Source organism: Triturus cristatus, chromosome 5_1 (assembly GCF_964204655.1).
Source record: "Triturus cristatus chromosome 5_1, aTriCri1.1, whole genome shotgun sequence".
Classification (NCBI taxonomy): domain Eukaryota; kingdom Metazoa; phylum Chordata; class Amphibia; order Caudata; family Salamandridae; genus Triturus; species Triturus cristatus.
In genome coordinates this window covers 812,830,178-812,843,714 of record NC_140587.1, presented here as the reverse complement: position 1 = coordinate 812,843,714, position 13,537 = coordinate 812,830,178, and the positions used below count along the sequence as shown (strand labels likewise).

At 42.6% G+C, this 13,537-nt stretch overlaps 1 protein-coding gene across 5 annotated transcripts in view; it reads left to right on the top strand.

The window, feature by feature from the left end:
• The window catches only part of SPIRE1 (spire type actin nucleation factor 1), a 490,495-nt gene that overhangs the window by 182,597 nt on the left and 294,361 nt on the right, over positions 1-13,537 (top strand). For all 5 annotated transcript variants that reach the window (XM_085605852.1, XM_085605851.1, XM_085605848.1 and 2 more), the window contains exon 3: positions 2,545-2,775. In XM_085605852.1, coding sequence (XP_085461978.1) covers positions 2,545-2,775 — 231 coding nt within the window. The remainder of the gene's footprint in view (positions 1-2,544; positions 2,776-13,537) is intronic.

The following is a 13,537-nucleotide window of genomic DNA, read 5'->3' as shown; positions in this document are numbered from 1 at the left end:
TCGCCCCACTGCTTCGCATCAGTGAAGTAAAGGAAACATAAAATGATACTAACTTGCTTTATTATCATTTTATGTTTCCTTCTGCTGCAGCTTTGTGTTTGGGGTGGGCTGCTCCGACGACAGAGGTGCAGGGGAGGAGTGTTTTGCCACTCCGAAGTGCACATGACTTTTGGCCGGCACTCCCGGGCCGGCCAAACTTTCATGCGCACTTCGCATCTTCTCCATGCAGGTTGCATTAAAGCCTGCGAGGAGAACATGCCCAGGCCCCCATTCCCTGGCTGAGCACCGATCCACGGCGCTCAGACCAATTACAACGCTGTACTTTGTGTTGTACTTTCAAAACGTTATTCACCAATCAATTTTTTAAGAATGGGTTATGGGTGTTTCTCCTGTTAAATAGGGGGGGCACAGAGATTTCTGTCCAGTGACGGTTCCTCCATTAGGGCGGAGGAGCGTCACCCCTGCCGCTGCCAGTGCAGCAAATATGAAAAATAAAATGGTAATAAAGAGATTTTATTACCATTTTATATTTCAAGGAGCCAGTCCGAGCCGAACGTCGGAGCAGGGCCATTGCTGCTGTTTGGCAGCAGGGAGTAGTGGTGGTTACTGCTCCAGTTTAAACTGCGCGTGTCACTTTGGCCGGCTGTCTTGCAACTGCCTGCCTGACATGCACATTTTAAACCTTTCCATCCAGTTGTCTTAGACAGCTGAGAGGAGAGCAGGCACAGGGCTCCAGTGCCTGAGGGAGCGTCAAGGCATCCCGTTCCAACCAATCCTGGTCCTTCTCTCATGCTGGGTAATATTATCAGCAGCATGAGACCAGCGTCAGGATTGGTTATGGGAGTGGCTGCCTTGGAGCCTTGGACTGCAGGACCGAAGAGGAACACGAGGTAGTGGTTAAGTAAGCTGTTTTATTTTGAATAATAACTGTGTTTATACTCACTTGCAGGCAGTGTGTGAGCTCGCACTGCCTTAGCTTCAGCCTTGACTCCAGAGCTCCTAGTCGTGGCTCATTGTAAACACTGCTTATAACGGACCACGATTGACATCTTTGCAAGGTTCTCACAGTACCTGTAAGTGGGTCAAAATGTTCGCCCCACTGTTTTAGAATGGAAGCAGCTGCTAATGGTCCATTCCCAAGGCAATGACAGCTATAAGTAGCGGTATCATACTTGTGAGGGGGGGGGGGGGAACTAAGAAAGAGTACCCTCAGCCTCCCAAATATATTGTACAGTCTAAACAATCTTGGAGGGTTAACTTTGTTTTCTAGGCTCTACTTGCTACAGGAGGTAGTTAGTGAGATCCTAGCATCTATTAGATATGTTTATAGGATCCTCACCCACAGGTACCATCTGTGGCATGCTTCATCTGTGAATCCTCTTCCACTGCACCTAGTGTGAGTGGGTGGGTTTGAAGCCCTTTGTTAGTGAATCACTTTTCTAAGAGGGATTGTTTTGATTAAGATTGTCTGCTTGATTCTATTGTCTGTTTTTTCTGTTTTTTTAATATGAGGTCCTTAGGCAATGTTACAAACAGAGTGATGTGACTGGATATAATTGCTGGACCCATCAAATTGGGGTTGACATGTTTCAGCCTCTCAATGTGCCACAGAGGGTCAGTGGGCGTTCTTCAGGACCAAGACAAATCTAATCCCTACTAAGTTTTGATTGCTATTTCAAAATTGTTAGTCTCTTAGCAGTGTGACACTATAACACATATAAAAATGGAGCATGAACGTTAATACAGACCATTCTCAAATTTTTCCTCTGTATTGTCTAAAATTAGAGAAGAGATCATGTATCACATATTTTCACAATGGGCACGTAATCATGCCCCTTTCATAGTGCAACATCATGCTACACACATGTAAGATCACACCACTGTCACGCTTGTAATGTGTTCGAGAACTTTTAACAACACTTAGAAATTTCACACGTTGTAAAGAGAAGTAAAAGTGGTTTCATACGCACACATGTGCCCAAAAAAGCCTTCACATTGACCTACACTTAACATAGATTGTTTAACTCCATAAGGCCTCGGGGGAGGGCGATTCCTGTAGTCACACAGTACGAAACCAATACAATAATGCTCATTTTAATAGTTCTAAGACTAACCGTGCCATCCATAACGGCCCCTATGCCTCGACACATAGTTCATCAAGGGAAGTCGTCTTGGCATTCACCTTCTTGGGGTCCCTGAGCTCTGAATCTCACCAGCTTTGTGCCGTGGTGGCTTTTGAATACTTTGCACACTGTGGGGGAGGTATGATGTGTCCTTGTTGTGACAGTTTCAGCATGTAGCCTTCTGTAGTAAGCCCACAGTTTGCATCTTTCCTTCTGTGCGAAATTCAGTCTTGAACCACTTTTTGTTTCAGGGATTGTAGAGGTAAATGTGTGTTCAGTAGCCCACCTTAGTTGTCTTGTCATCTTCTCATTTTGGTTTGAGGTTCATTGTAAATTAATATACAAGTGGAAATACACAGCGTGCATATTTTGCTTTCTGTGCCAAAAGTAAATTCATATCTGTTTTTAATATCTCTTCCAGGTTATTGAGTCGCTTGGAATGATCATTTACAAAGCGCTCGACTATGGCTTGAAGGAGAATGAGGAGCGGAATCTCAGTCCGCCCTTGGAGCAGCTGATTGATCACATGACCAACACCGAGCAGCCCGATGGGAGCAACGATGAAGGCTACGATGCTCTGGATGAGGAAGAGGAAGAAGAGGGTGGAAAGGGGGAAGTGCCCTTCAAACACTCGTTTAAAGATGTCATGAAGGTACAGTGGATCCTTGCGTTACTTTCTGCGATATTAACCCCTTCAGTGCGGCGGGAATTCCCCCGCGGTGCTGAAGGGTTCGAGCGCGGGCGGGGCCATGACGGAATGGTTCCGTCATGAGCACAGCGCAACCGATGCTCATGACGGAACCGTTCCGTCATGGGCATGGAAGGGGTTAATAAATGTTATCCGCTGATCAATTGAGCATCATAGTTCTGCTAAATTTCTAATGCTAAGGTAATATAGGGAGAGGCTTTGTGCCTATGCCATCTATTTGAGCTAATTAGAGATGCCTGCTTGGAGATCAGCATATCTCATGGAGTGGTGTTTTTGTTGTCTCATGCTTCCATTGTTTTTTATTTTCTATGCCTTTTGACGAATTGTGGGTGTTATGGCTTTTGAACTATCAGAACATGTAAAGAGAAGTAAAGTAAAAGCATAGATCTAAAGGGGCATGAAATGACATGAATTTGAGGTAATTGAGAAAGATGTAATATAGGTGAGTACATAAGTGAGATGGATAACTTCCTGATAGCCCCCCAGAATGACCTGGGGAATCAGGAGGGAGGCATTTGTCCTGCGAACTTATGCAAATCATATGACTTTTTATCTTGATTGTTGCCATGTCCAGGCAACATACAAATTCCAATATTTGTAGGCGGTACTGTTGTCATTTTTTGGGAATTGTCCAGTCAAGACAAGGGAACTAGCAAATTCAAGAAGTTTTCTGTAGTGCCTACAGGTATTTGTGCATGAGACCAAACATAAAATATCACAAAATATAAAAAATCAGAGCTGTGTTTGGTACACAAGCCCCTCCTCTCCATACTAGTGCTGTAAGAGAATCTCCCCTGGGTTTGTCCTCAGAAAGTCCTGTTTCTTATTTCACAGTGCAGTTCTTGGATGCACCAGGAATCTTATATTAGACACAAGTACATCTGATGATATGCATGATCCACCAGAAGCGGTCCTGTGGGATCTGATTATCAGGTGAGGGTTATTTCTTGAAGGCAGATTACTTCATTCACGTACAGTTTTACAACCCGTACGCACTGCATGGTGAGTTATCAGTGCAACTTCTTCAAAGATCACTGCATATGGTATCCAGCATAGGAGCGGAAAGTAAAATGCATAGCAGGATTGTAAAATGTGTGTGGCAAGCATTAGAAGTAGATCAGCATAAAATGTTGAGATCATTATCTCTACTGGCTTTCACAATAAGCAGCCATTTTAGGATTTTAGTGATGACCGTACCAGATATCACTCGAAATAGAAATCACTCGCCTTTATAATCATGGGAGGGCCTGTTTGCAGCTTCAGTCTATTAGGAGCAGGAGGCATGTGATCCTCCTTTGTGTGCCTGGGTTCTCCTATTCTTACCATCAGGATTACAAGGCCTACTATGTGTTGTTTTTTTATTTAAACCCACACAGCACTCTGCTGTCCTACTGATTTATTTTGTGTGGTGGGAATTGCTTTAATCAAGCAAGAAATTCAAACGCTTGCCACCAAAATGCCTCGGCATATGTGGCACTCAGCCCATCTACAAGACAATAAACACAGCAGTACATGTGAGGTGCCAGGGCACCTCTCTTTCACATGTCCACCACAGTGCCAAAAGTTGTTGAGAAACTGTGCACCACACCAAATTGTATTAATTTATTGCTGTTTGAAACTTGTTGATAGCCTTTTTAGCTAAGCAATATGATATTTTGTACTGTATGAATTTCTACCAACCTACACGCCAACATTAAAATAACCCAGTAGACAGAACAAATCAAATACACCTGAAACACCAAGATTATCCTACAGCTGGCTCTGCGATCGCTCACACCTCCAACCACCAAAAAATAGCACACCTAAACTAACACAACACATCAGACGTAACACTTTTAATATACCCTACATTTCACTCATGCCATGTTGTCCACCATCCCATAGCTCATCCGTACGTAAAAGTACCACCAACCACTAAGAAACATAGCACCTACACTTTCAACACATTAGATGTAACACTTTTCATACACCTCAACACACACATCCTATAACTTAGTAACCAGCTGTCAAACAGTGCAAACTTTTAAGAAAAAAAGCACACACAAATCTCCAACATGTTATGCTATGTAATAGCGTGTGTATACCCGTAGGTGTCTTGGTGCTTTCAGGGTCATAAACGTACTGCGCTGAGGTATAGCTAATTTCTGAAAAGCCAAGCCTTGAGTTGTTTTCTGAAAGCGAGAAGGGTGGGTATGGTCCTAAAATATAGTGGAAGAGTGTTCCACAGCTTGGTTGTACATGACGCATGTGGCACAGATATGCCATGCAGTTGACTGTTACCAAAATGACTAGAAAACAATGCGCAGAATTCATCTTCATAGCTGAATTAGAATCCGGTCTGCTACACCCCCCTAGAACCATCTGGACATTTCTGGATTTCTGACAGTTCTCCAAGACCTTACCTGTGATAGGATGTGCACCATGAATGTGAACCACACCCTCCAGATTCCTCGACCTGGGTTCTATAACTGCTAAATGGCTCATTACACGCCGGTGGAAGAGCCCAGACCCTCCCCCATTTAAGGCCTGGATATTGTCATTCCTTGTGTGGGCACAGGCGGAGAGTACAGCACTACACAGGGAGGATACAAATTTGGGATGCAATACTAGCGGATTTCCAACTGTCAACACGGGCACTTGAGGAGGACACACATGACTGAGGCAAGGGCAGCGGGTTAGGGGGTACGAATACTCCCCAGCAATTGCAAAGGCGTTAGGAAGCAGTGCAAATGCGCTACGGATAGCAAATGTATGGGTGCCTGGTGCCACTCGAAAGTCTATGATTAAATATCAGCATTGGCGTTGCGGACTGCGGGTGGAGGGAATGACAAAGTTGAGTATCAAGTTTGTAGACTCAAGTTGGTCACACTAGATTAAGTTGAAATTTTCTTTTCACATAATCAAGAATCTTGCAATGTTCATTGAGCCAAGTTGTTGTTTTTGACGCCTGTACAATACATATGTAAAATGCCGTAGTGACCCAGGCGATACGGGGGCAATTGCCTTTGGTAATCCCGGCTCCATATTGAAATTATCATTTGTCAAATACCATGTAGGAGATGTATACCTTTTGTAATCCAAAGCAGATGATTAATTGCCTACTGTACTGTCATGTGAACTGTCAATGTAAGAGATAAGAACAAAAATGCAATAAAGAGATTCTAACAAAGAGAATGAATGTGAACCGCACACCGTTATAAGTGGCGGATCATCATTGTGGGAAGTAGGATAGTCTGTCTCAGCACATTCACACCACAAAGTACTTTTACAACCTCGTGGAGACTATCACTGGTAACTTGATGATTATTGAGTAACCCCGCCAGAGCTCTCAATGAGGTAGCACGTCATTACACTTACATTTTTCATCTCATTCGTGCCTCCTACCTGGTAGCCTGCAGTCTACTATATCAGTCTGGTGTATTTGTAGTGTGATCACTGAATCTGAAGTTGCTCTCAGGAGCTCACCTCAGACCAGTGGTTCAAATGTATAAGCTCTTGGCTTGTTTCAGGTAGCTCACACGATAATGAAGACCAGCTCAAATGTCAATTACAAGGCCAAGACCAGAACTTTCCCTAAAAAGAGTTACAGCTGGGTCCAGGCTTCCATTTTTACTCGTCGACCCCTCAGTTTCCCATCTCCTCTGGTGCACACTTACAACCCGGAACTGTTTCACGAAACCCCTTCTTTCAGAATCCTCTCAAAATTCAGTCCAATCTGATGACATTAACTCTTTCCACGCAGGTGGCTCACAAACCACATACACCAGCCAGTTACACGCTGTCAGAGCACCTCTGTTCCGCTTCCTGTCACGTGCACACCTCCTGATTCATGCAACTCTCAGAAAGCACAATGAGCACTGATACCTGTTTGGATCACTCAAAATCCATCTACACCGACATATGCATTAACTTTTCTCACCTATAAACTTCCATTCGTCCGAGGAATAATCCTTAATTTTGAAGTTGTATTTATAATACGTGAGCCAGTCAAGTAAGTCATTGGTGGATCAGCAACACAGTAAATATACTACATGCCCTGTACTGTAATGATATTGACATATAAAACATGTTAATAGAAGTGGAAAGCACCAGTGTTATGTGAAAGAAAGGTATCTTGATCTGACCATAATAGATGATAAACCAGAGGGGGAACAATGAGGATCAAACCAGTTCAAAGCATGTGGGAAGGATGGGTTTATGACTTTATTAAAGCTGAGTCAGTTTAATTTACAGGCCATCCAATTAGAAAGTTCAGTATCCCTGTGACACCCAATCAGCACATAGAAGAAATGTAGTCCTATTCCTCTATTCCTGCCTGTCAGGCACAATACTCTTGTAAACCTTCTGAATGTGTGCTCATTTATCCTGGTAGGGCTTCCGCTAACTAATGTGCTCACATTAAGATTTCTGTAAATCCATGTTTTCAAGAGCAGTGACTATGCCCAAGACCTTAATCTATGATGTAAGCAGAGTGTCCACTGATGTCAGTCCTAACTTGACGCACCGATTGACCACTAAGCCACTTTTGCATTAACTTCGGTTTGAAAGTATTTCATTTACTACCCCACGGTGTATGTGATTTGTGTAGGCTCTTTTCTTGGTGGGAGGGCTCTATTTAGTGTCTGAAAAACTCGTGTCAATGTTCTAGCCCATTGACAATCTCTCACCACTGTATGCTTTACAGAGACTTCATAGGCTGTTTAAGGTGTAAGTCCATGAGCAGTCGGTTTGCACTTTTATGTATCTATTGGTGGTTAAATTAACTGGCTTGTATGACATCAATCCCAGGCTTATGATTTAATTCTATAAATCTGAACATCATTTGTTGTAGAGACGTATGCCCCAATTGCTCTGGTAGACAGTTGTGCCAACCAACCAAATCAATGAGGAAACATACACTTCTGCTTTCATTTATACTGATTTATTGATATTGAATTTTACACTAGGGTCTGTTACCTAGGTAGCTGCGCATATTGCTGAGATGCGCCTGCATTTGTTTTCTGAAATACAGAGACAGGAATGTCCCCTGCATGGTAAAGGGATGTGTACTCCTGCCTTGTGTGCCAGGATGCGTGTGAAACTGGTATCCGGACTATCATTTTACGTCCAGCATCAAGCTGATCTGGCATGTGCACAGAGGACTACATCTTTCCATGGTAATGTGAGGTGTTCTAGGACATGGAGGTGCGCACAAAGTTTGCCCTCATAATGGGTATTGGACTACTGTCCATGTCATGGGCGTATCACAGAAAGCTGTAGAGACAATATACTTTGTTATTTAAATCAGTAGTCTGATCTAACCTTTTTCTCTGTGTCAAGGAGAGACATACTTACAGGCTTCTATCATGTAAAGTTCTGCTGTCATGTGAATTCCAGAACCTTGCGCTGACATTCCATATGTATGTTGAGTCATATATGTGCAATGTGTGTTAGCACAGGAATGGTAGTAGGAGTCTGTTGTGTGAGTTGGTGTCAGTGGGGTCTGTTTTGGATGTCCCTGACTTAGCATGGCACAAGATGGACAGTGAGAACAGCTTCCCCAGTCAGTGTAAGTGTATTGCCTGCATTCCTGTGGCTGGAGGTGGAAGACCCAGGCACTGAAGTGAGAGAGTATGAAGAAGAGGACAAGACTACCCCGAGAATTCAATAAGGGCACTGTTAGCAAATGTCTACTGATTAATTCTTCGCGAGCAATGCCATTTGGTAGATGGTAGCAGTAAGGATGGACTTCAATTTCTGTTGTTAAAGGGGAGGGAATTTCTAGGCAAGGCCTGCACTTTCGTCTATCTCAGATGTATGTTTGAGGATGACAGTCAGGTGCAGACATCTCGCTCTTGATTGTGCCCATGTTTTGGATACGGCTGCTTAGATCCAGCCCTATTACTACCTGCTGTGAGAGCCATCACTTTGCACAAAGGCTGCGTCTGAGAAGCAGCCAGAAAATGACAGTTCAAAGTGAACCGACCTGAACCAGTCCAGAGAACAAAATCAGTGGAACCACATAGCCAGTCTAGAAAATGTGCACAAAAGTGGGATCCAAATCACCCTATTTTTTCCAATCGCACTTTCTTATTCACTGAGAAATGGAGAACTCCACAGAAAACTGGTGTGCAACCAGGGCTTGTGTTTGTCTGAATGAAAGTCTTCCAGAAGTAGGGGGAAAATGCCTGAAGTCTGCTGGAGGAGCCGAAGGGTCTGCCTGAAGGGCCTAGAAGTGTTCCTGTCCTCTGAGAAATGGAATGAGCATGCCCAGCCCTACAAGAAGAGAGACTTTCAAGGAGAAAAAGCACAGCATTTTCCTGGCATGTGGAGCACCCAGAGAAATCTGTCTGCCCTGAGACTGGAGCCAGGAGTGATCCAAGCTGTGTAGGGCTCTTTCTTGGTCTCTTTTCACGGTTTCAGTGTAAGACCCACATCGACTCTTAAAATCCAACTAACATTGTGTCACCCAGCAGTCCACACGGGCTCGAAAAACCGGTGCTGCAGACCTTGGAGACAGTGAGGTTGCATCTCCACAGAAGTGGGAAGCCCTGATTGGCCCAAAGGCCGATACTGCTAAATGCCCACCACTACATTTTACATGACTTTTAGGCCGTAACTGCTGGATCTGAATCTTTGTCTGTACCCAGCAGGGAAGAAAGCTACTGCCAAAGACTAGGATTGCAGCGCAGATCTGCCTCTTCCATTTCATCCCGCAAACACTGTCCTTTGGAAAGCCTTCCTGTGCAGCCCCAACAGGAGAGGAGTCGCCACCTTAAAGTTGGGTACGCAAACCCCATGTGCCGCACTACCACAGCTGCAACAGTAACCAGGACATTAATGCATGGCTTAGCCTGCATCTGGAACAAGAGACTATAGTGTGCTAATGAGTCTGCAGCATATGCTTCAGACTTTTGCTGCAGGGGTTAAAAACATTAAACTGGTTTCCACATTTGACCCGTTAGAGTATTTGATACTATCTGTACCTGTGCGTCATTGATGCCTAAATCTGCTGTGTGTTGGGGTCTATAGTAATGGGATCCCGACTCTAGCATGGAGAGAGGGCATCGGGAGATGGAGGTGTAGTGGCTCACAGTGACTTCAATTACACCCTTCTATTATGTTCCCATCAGATTGTATAGTATTTAGTTCTTTTGTGAGATGAAAGTAGTTTATTTACATAAAAGATAAGCACATGGCTGGTTAATGTGTTATTGAGTCTGTTAGTTAACCGTTTTGTGAGCTCTTGTTTCACCCCACACTACCTCTCCGAGAAGCCTTTGACTGCTCACCGTTGCTACCCTGAGAGTCAATTGATTGCAGATTTCGTACTTGGCCCAGTTAGTTTACAGAGCCATGGTAAGGCTGACCTCAGGACTCTACTGGCAAACTACCTCAACCATCCCGTTGAAGCCCGGTAACCTCCATCTGTCCTGTGTCCCCGAACGATGTCTGACAAGGGATGATTCCAGCTGTGCGCAATTAGTCAAAGACTGTGGACATACAGTAGCCCCATTTGTTTGGACGTGCCTATTTTTATAGTATTTTCATAACCCAATGGTTGACTGAGGAGACTGGATTTAGGCTTCTTGTGGGGAATGACGGACTGCACATTTTATGATATTTCGAGAATTGCGGAGAGTGATGTCACTGCCCAATTCACGCTGTGCACTATTCTGCTTAAAGACCGATTTGGAGTAAACTCTAATGGTCCAGAACTGCCATATTGAACCACCATAGACAAGGAAGCCTCATCACGTACAATCATTATGAACAGCAGATAGGAACAGTATTCATTCTGGTTAGAGTTAAGTTCACGCACTCTTCATTTTCATATCCATGTGCAAACGAGAAGGTTAACGTCAAGTGACGAGGCATCTTTAATTTTGGACAACAAAAACAACTGTTTTGCAGGTAGAAAACTTCATAGGCAAGTGTGGGTTCAAAGAGGTCATAGACCAAGTCATAAACAATGGATATATTCTATTTTGCAGTGAATAAAAGAATGTTGTCTTCTGTCCCCAGTAGGGAAATATATTGTATTGCTGAAAACTATATTCCCACTAACAGTGGTAAACTCACGGAAAGATCTATTTTTCAACACCCACCAAGACTGCGACTAAAGCCAATCTACTGATAAGTATCTGTATTTAAAATATATAAGTATATCCCTTGTGATATAGCCAGTTTGCAAGAACACAGGTCTGAGTGGAAAAAGGATCTTGGAATTCAGCTCATATATGCTACTTGTCTTCTTCAAAGATTAGTCTGAGCTTGACAAAAAGATACATTCAACTAAGGATCTTATGCAGAGCCATTGGAACTTTCTTTAAAAAAATGCAAAAATGTAATCTTACAGAAGTTTCATTGTGTTGGAGATGCAAGACATCACAAGATAATAGTACATACATGTACCTACAGCAGTTTAACCATGGAATACTGTCGTAAAGTGCGTCTCTGGGGTCGAAATGTACGTTTAATCTATTATAAAAATAATTTCAAATACCCTCTACATATTGTTTAATACTGTCACAAATGTAATGGCTCATAAAAGCCCTAATGGTGGCCAAATCAATAGTCCTTAATAAATTAAAGTTATCCTTGTTGGTGCTTTATCTAATTTGGTTAGTTGGGTTGTCATCTCTCGCTCTTCTGGAAATATTGCATCATGACATTTCTGAAACTGATGATTTAAGTTTAGGTCTGTCACCTGAAGACCTGTATATAGTTGGTGCCTGCACTGTTTTTTGTTAGTGTTCTTAATGAATTATTACAAAATAAATTAAAACCTAATACGTTCTGTTTGATATATAGCGAGATACCAGTGTATTGTTTGTGAAGGGGTATTATTTAGTGGTCTTTGATATGATAAAAATGATATGCTAAAAAAATAAAATTGAACCATGGAGCCTATTCACATTTTGTACAAGCATGGAACAAATATTACAAAATGATTCTTGCTTTCTTTAACATATGATTTCAATTTTGGGACAGGAAGTATATCTGAGAGAATAGTCCATGGAATTCCATGTGTATTTGTCTCATGCAAATTCTGCCCGACAATTCTCTTGTTTGCAAGTAACTGGAATTTAATTAACATCAAGACTATTAGAAAAATGCCACTTATTAACCTTGGTTTAAGTTTTCTCCCAGTTTGGTATGAAATAACATACTACGCATTATGCACATGCATTTAACATAAGCAGTACAAGCAATTCAGAAATACACTGCAAGTACTTTAGAAATTTGTCAAAATGATGTGCTAAAACAATACTTAGAATCTTATTTTCATCTGCCATTTCAGGTTCTAAAACCAAATGTTTGATTTGAAATGTATTTTCTTTTGCTAAGAACTAAGTGACATTTGATCAAAATGTACTGCTGAATCCAGTAAAATTCACAAAATGATGTCCCATAATCTCAAAGTGCTCAACAAATACAAATGCTGTAACTGCTCTAATCTGTTTCTGGGTTTTCGTTTTGTGAAAAGACAAAGCGGAGAAAGCGACATGTCCGTTCCGCATGGGACCGCATAGCACTGCACAGTCTGGCTAATCGAGAATTAATGGAAGGATGATGTACATCTTATTCCATCTCAAGTGAAATGTATGTCAGTAATGAAACATCACCATCCATTATTCTTGATTAACGATTTAACCTTTCGGCATGAAGCGGATCTACTCTTCTCCCTCCAGACTACCTTTACATGGCAGTAATCCTGTAGTCTACAAGACCTTGAAACCCCAGACACTACAGAACAGAAAGAACGTGGAGCATTCATGATGATGGAAGTGGAGAAGCGTTGATACAAAGAATGAAATCTGTTAATATTGAGCTCTCTCTATTGCCTGGCCTCTTCATGTGGTATCCATAGTTTTTAGCTTTTTTGGACAATTTGATTTTTATTTTGGGATGTTATCATCTTTTACGTCTGGTTGGTTGAGGTATTGCAGAACTTTGTGCCAAGATTGACCTCCAAGTAAATTGAACAGTTCTGACGCAATGGGGTAACACAGCTGACTCCATAGGAAAACTACTAGGCATCCAGTTGTTTATAAAGGCTACCTGATCAGAGTGAAGCAGGGTCTGGTTGCTCAGTGAACTAAAGCAACCACTGCAGTGTCCTGTGTTCGACCTCGTGGTCACAGGTTCAAATCCCGGCGGGTCCACTCAGCCTTTCATCCATCTGAGGTCAATAAAATGAGTACCATTGAGTTGGGTAACAATAAACATCTGTTATTCAGCGCCAGTACGCCTATGGGTAATCGTGCGCTTTACAAATACACGTTATGCTATGTTATGGCTGGTGCTAGCTTGTTCTATAGTGGGGGCGTGAACTGGGAATGTCTTGCCCAATGAACTTTGAAAAATATGGGCACCCCCAACAGGTTTTCTGAATGAAATGCAAGGGGACTTCCACAAATAGTGAACAAATGGGCAATGTGGGGTTGTGCCTGGATCTGTACTGTGCACTAGGTACAAACATTTTAAATGAAAAATCGAAGTCAGTGCATTAATTTCAGTAGTAACATGGGCTTGTGGTGGCCTGTGTGTGTCAGTCGATGGGATGCATTCTGGGCACAGGTTACACACAATACCCTGTTTTACTGGGGCTGTCTTGGCTGAGATATAATGACTTGCTTATGAAACCGTGCAATATATATGTTGAACTTAATAAAATGGTGCATGGGCAAGGTAAAGGGCCCTTGGTAGCTAGCTGCAAATT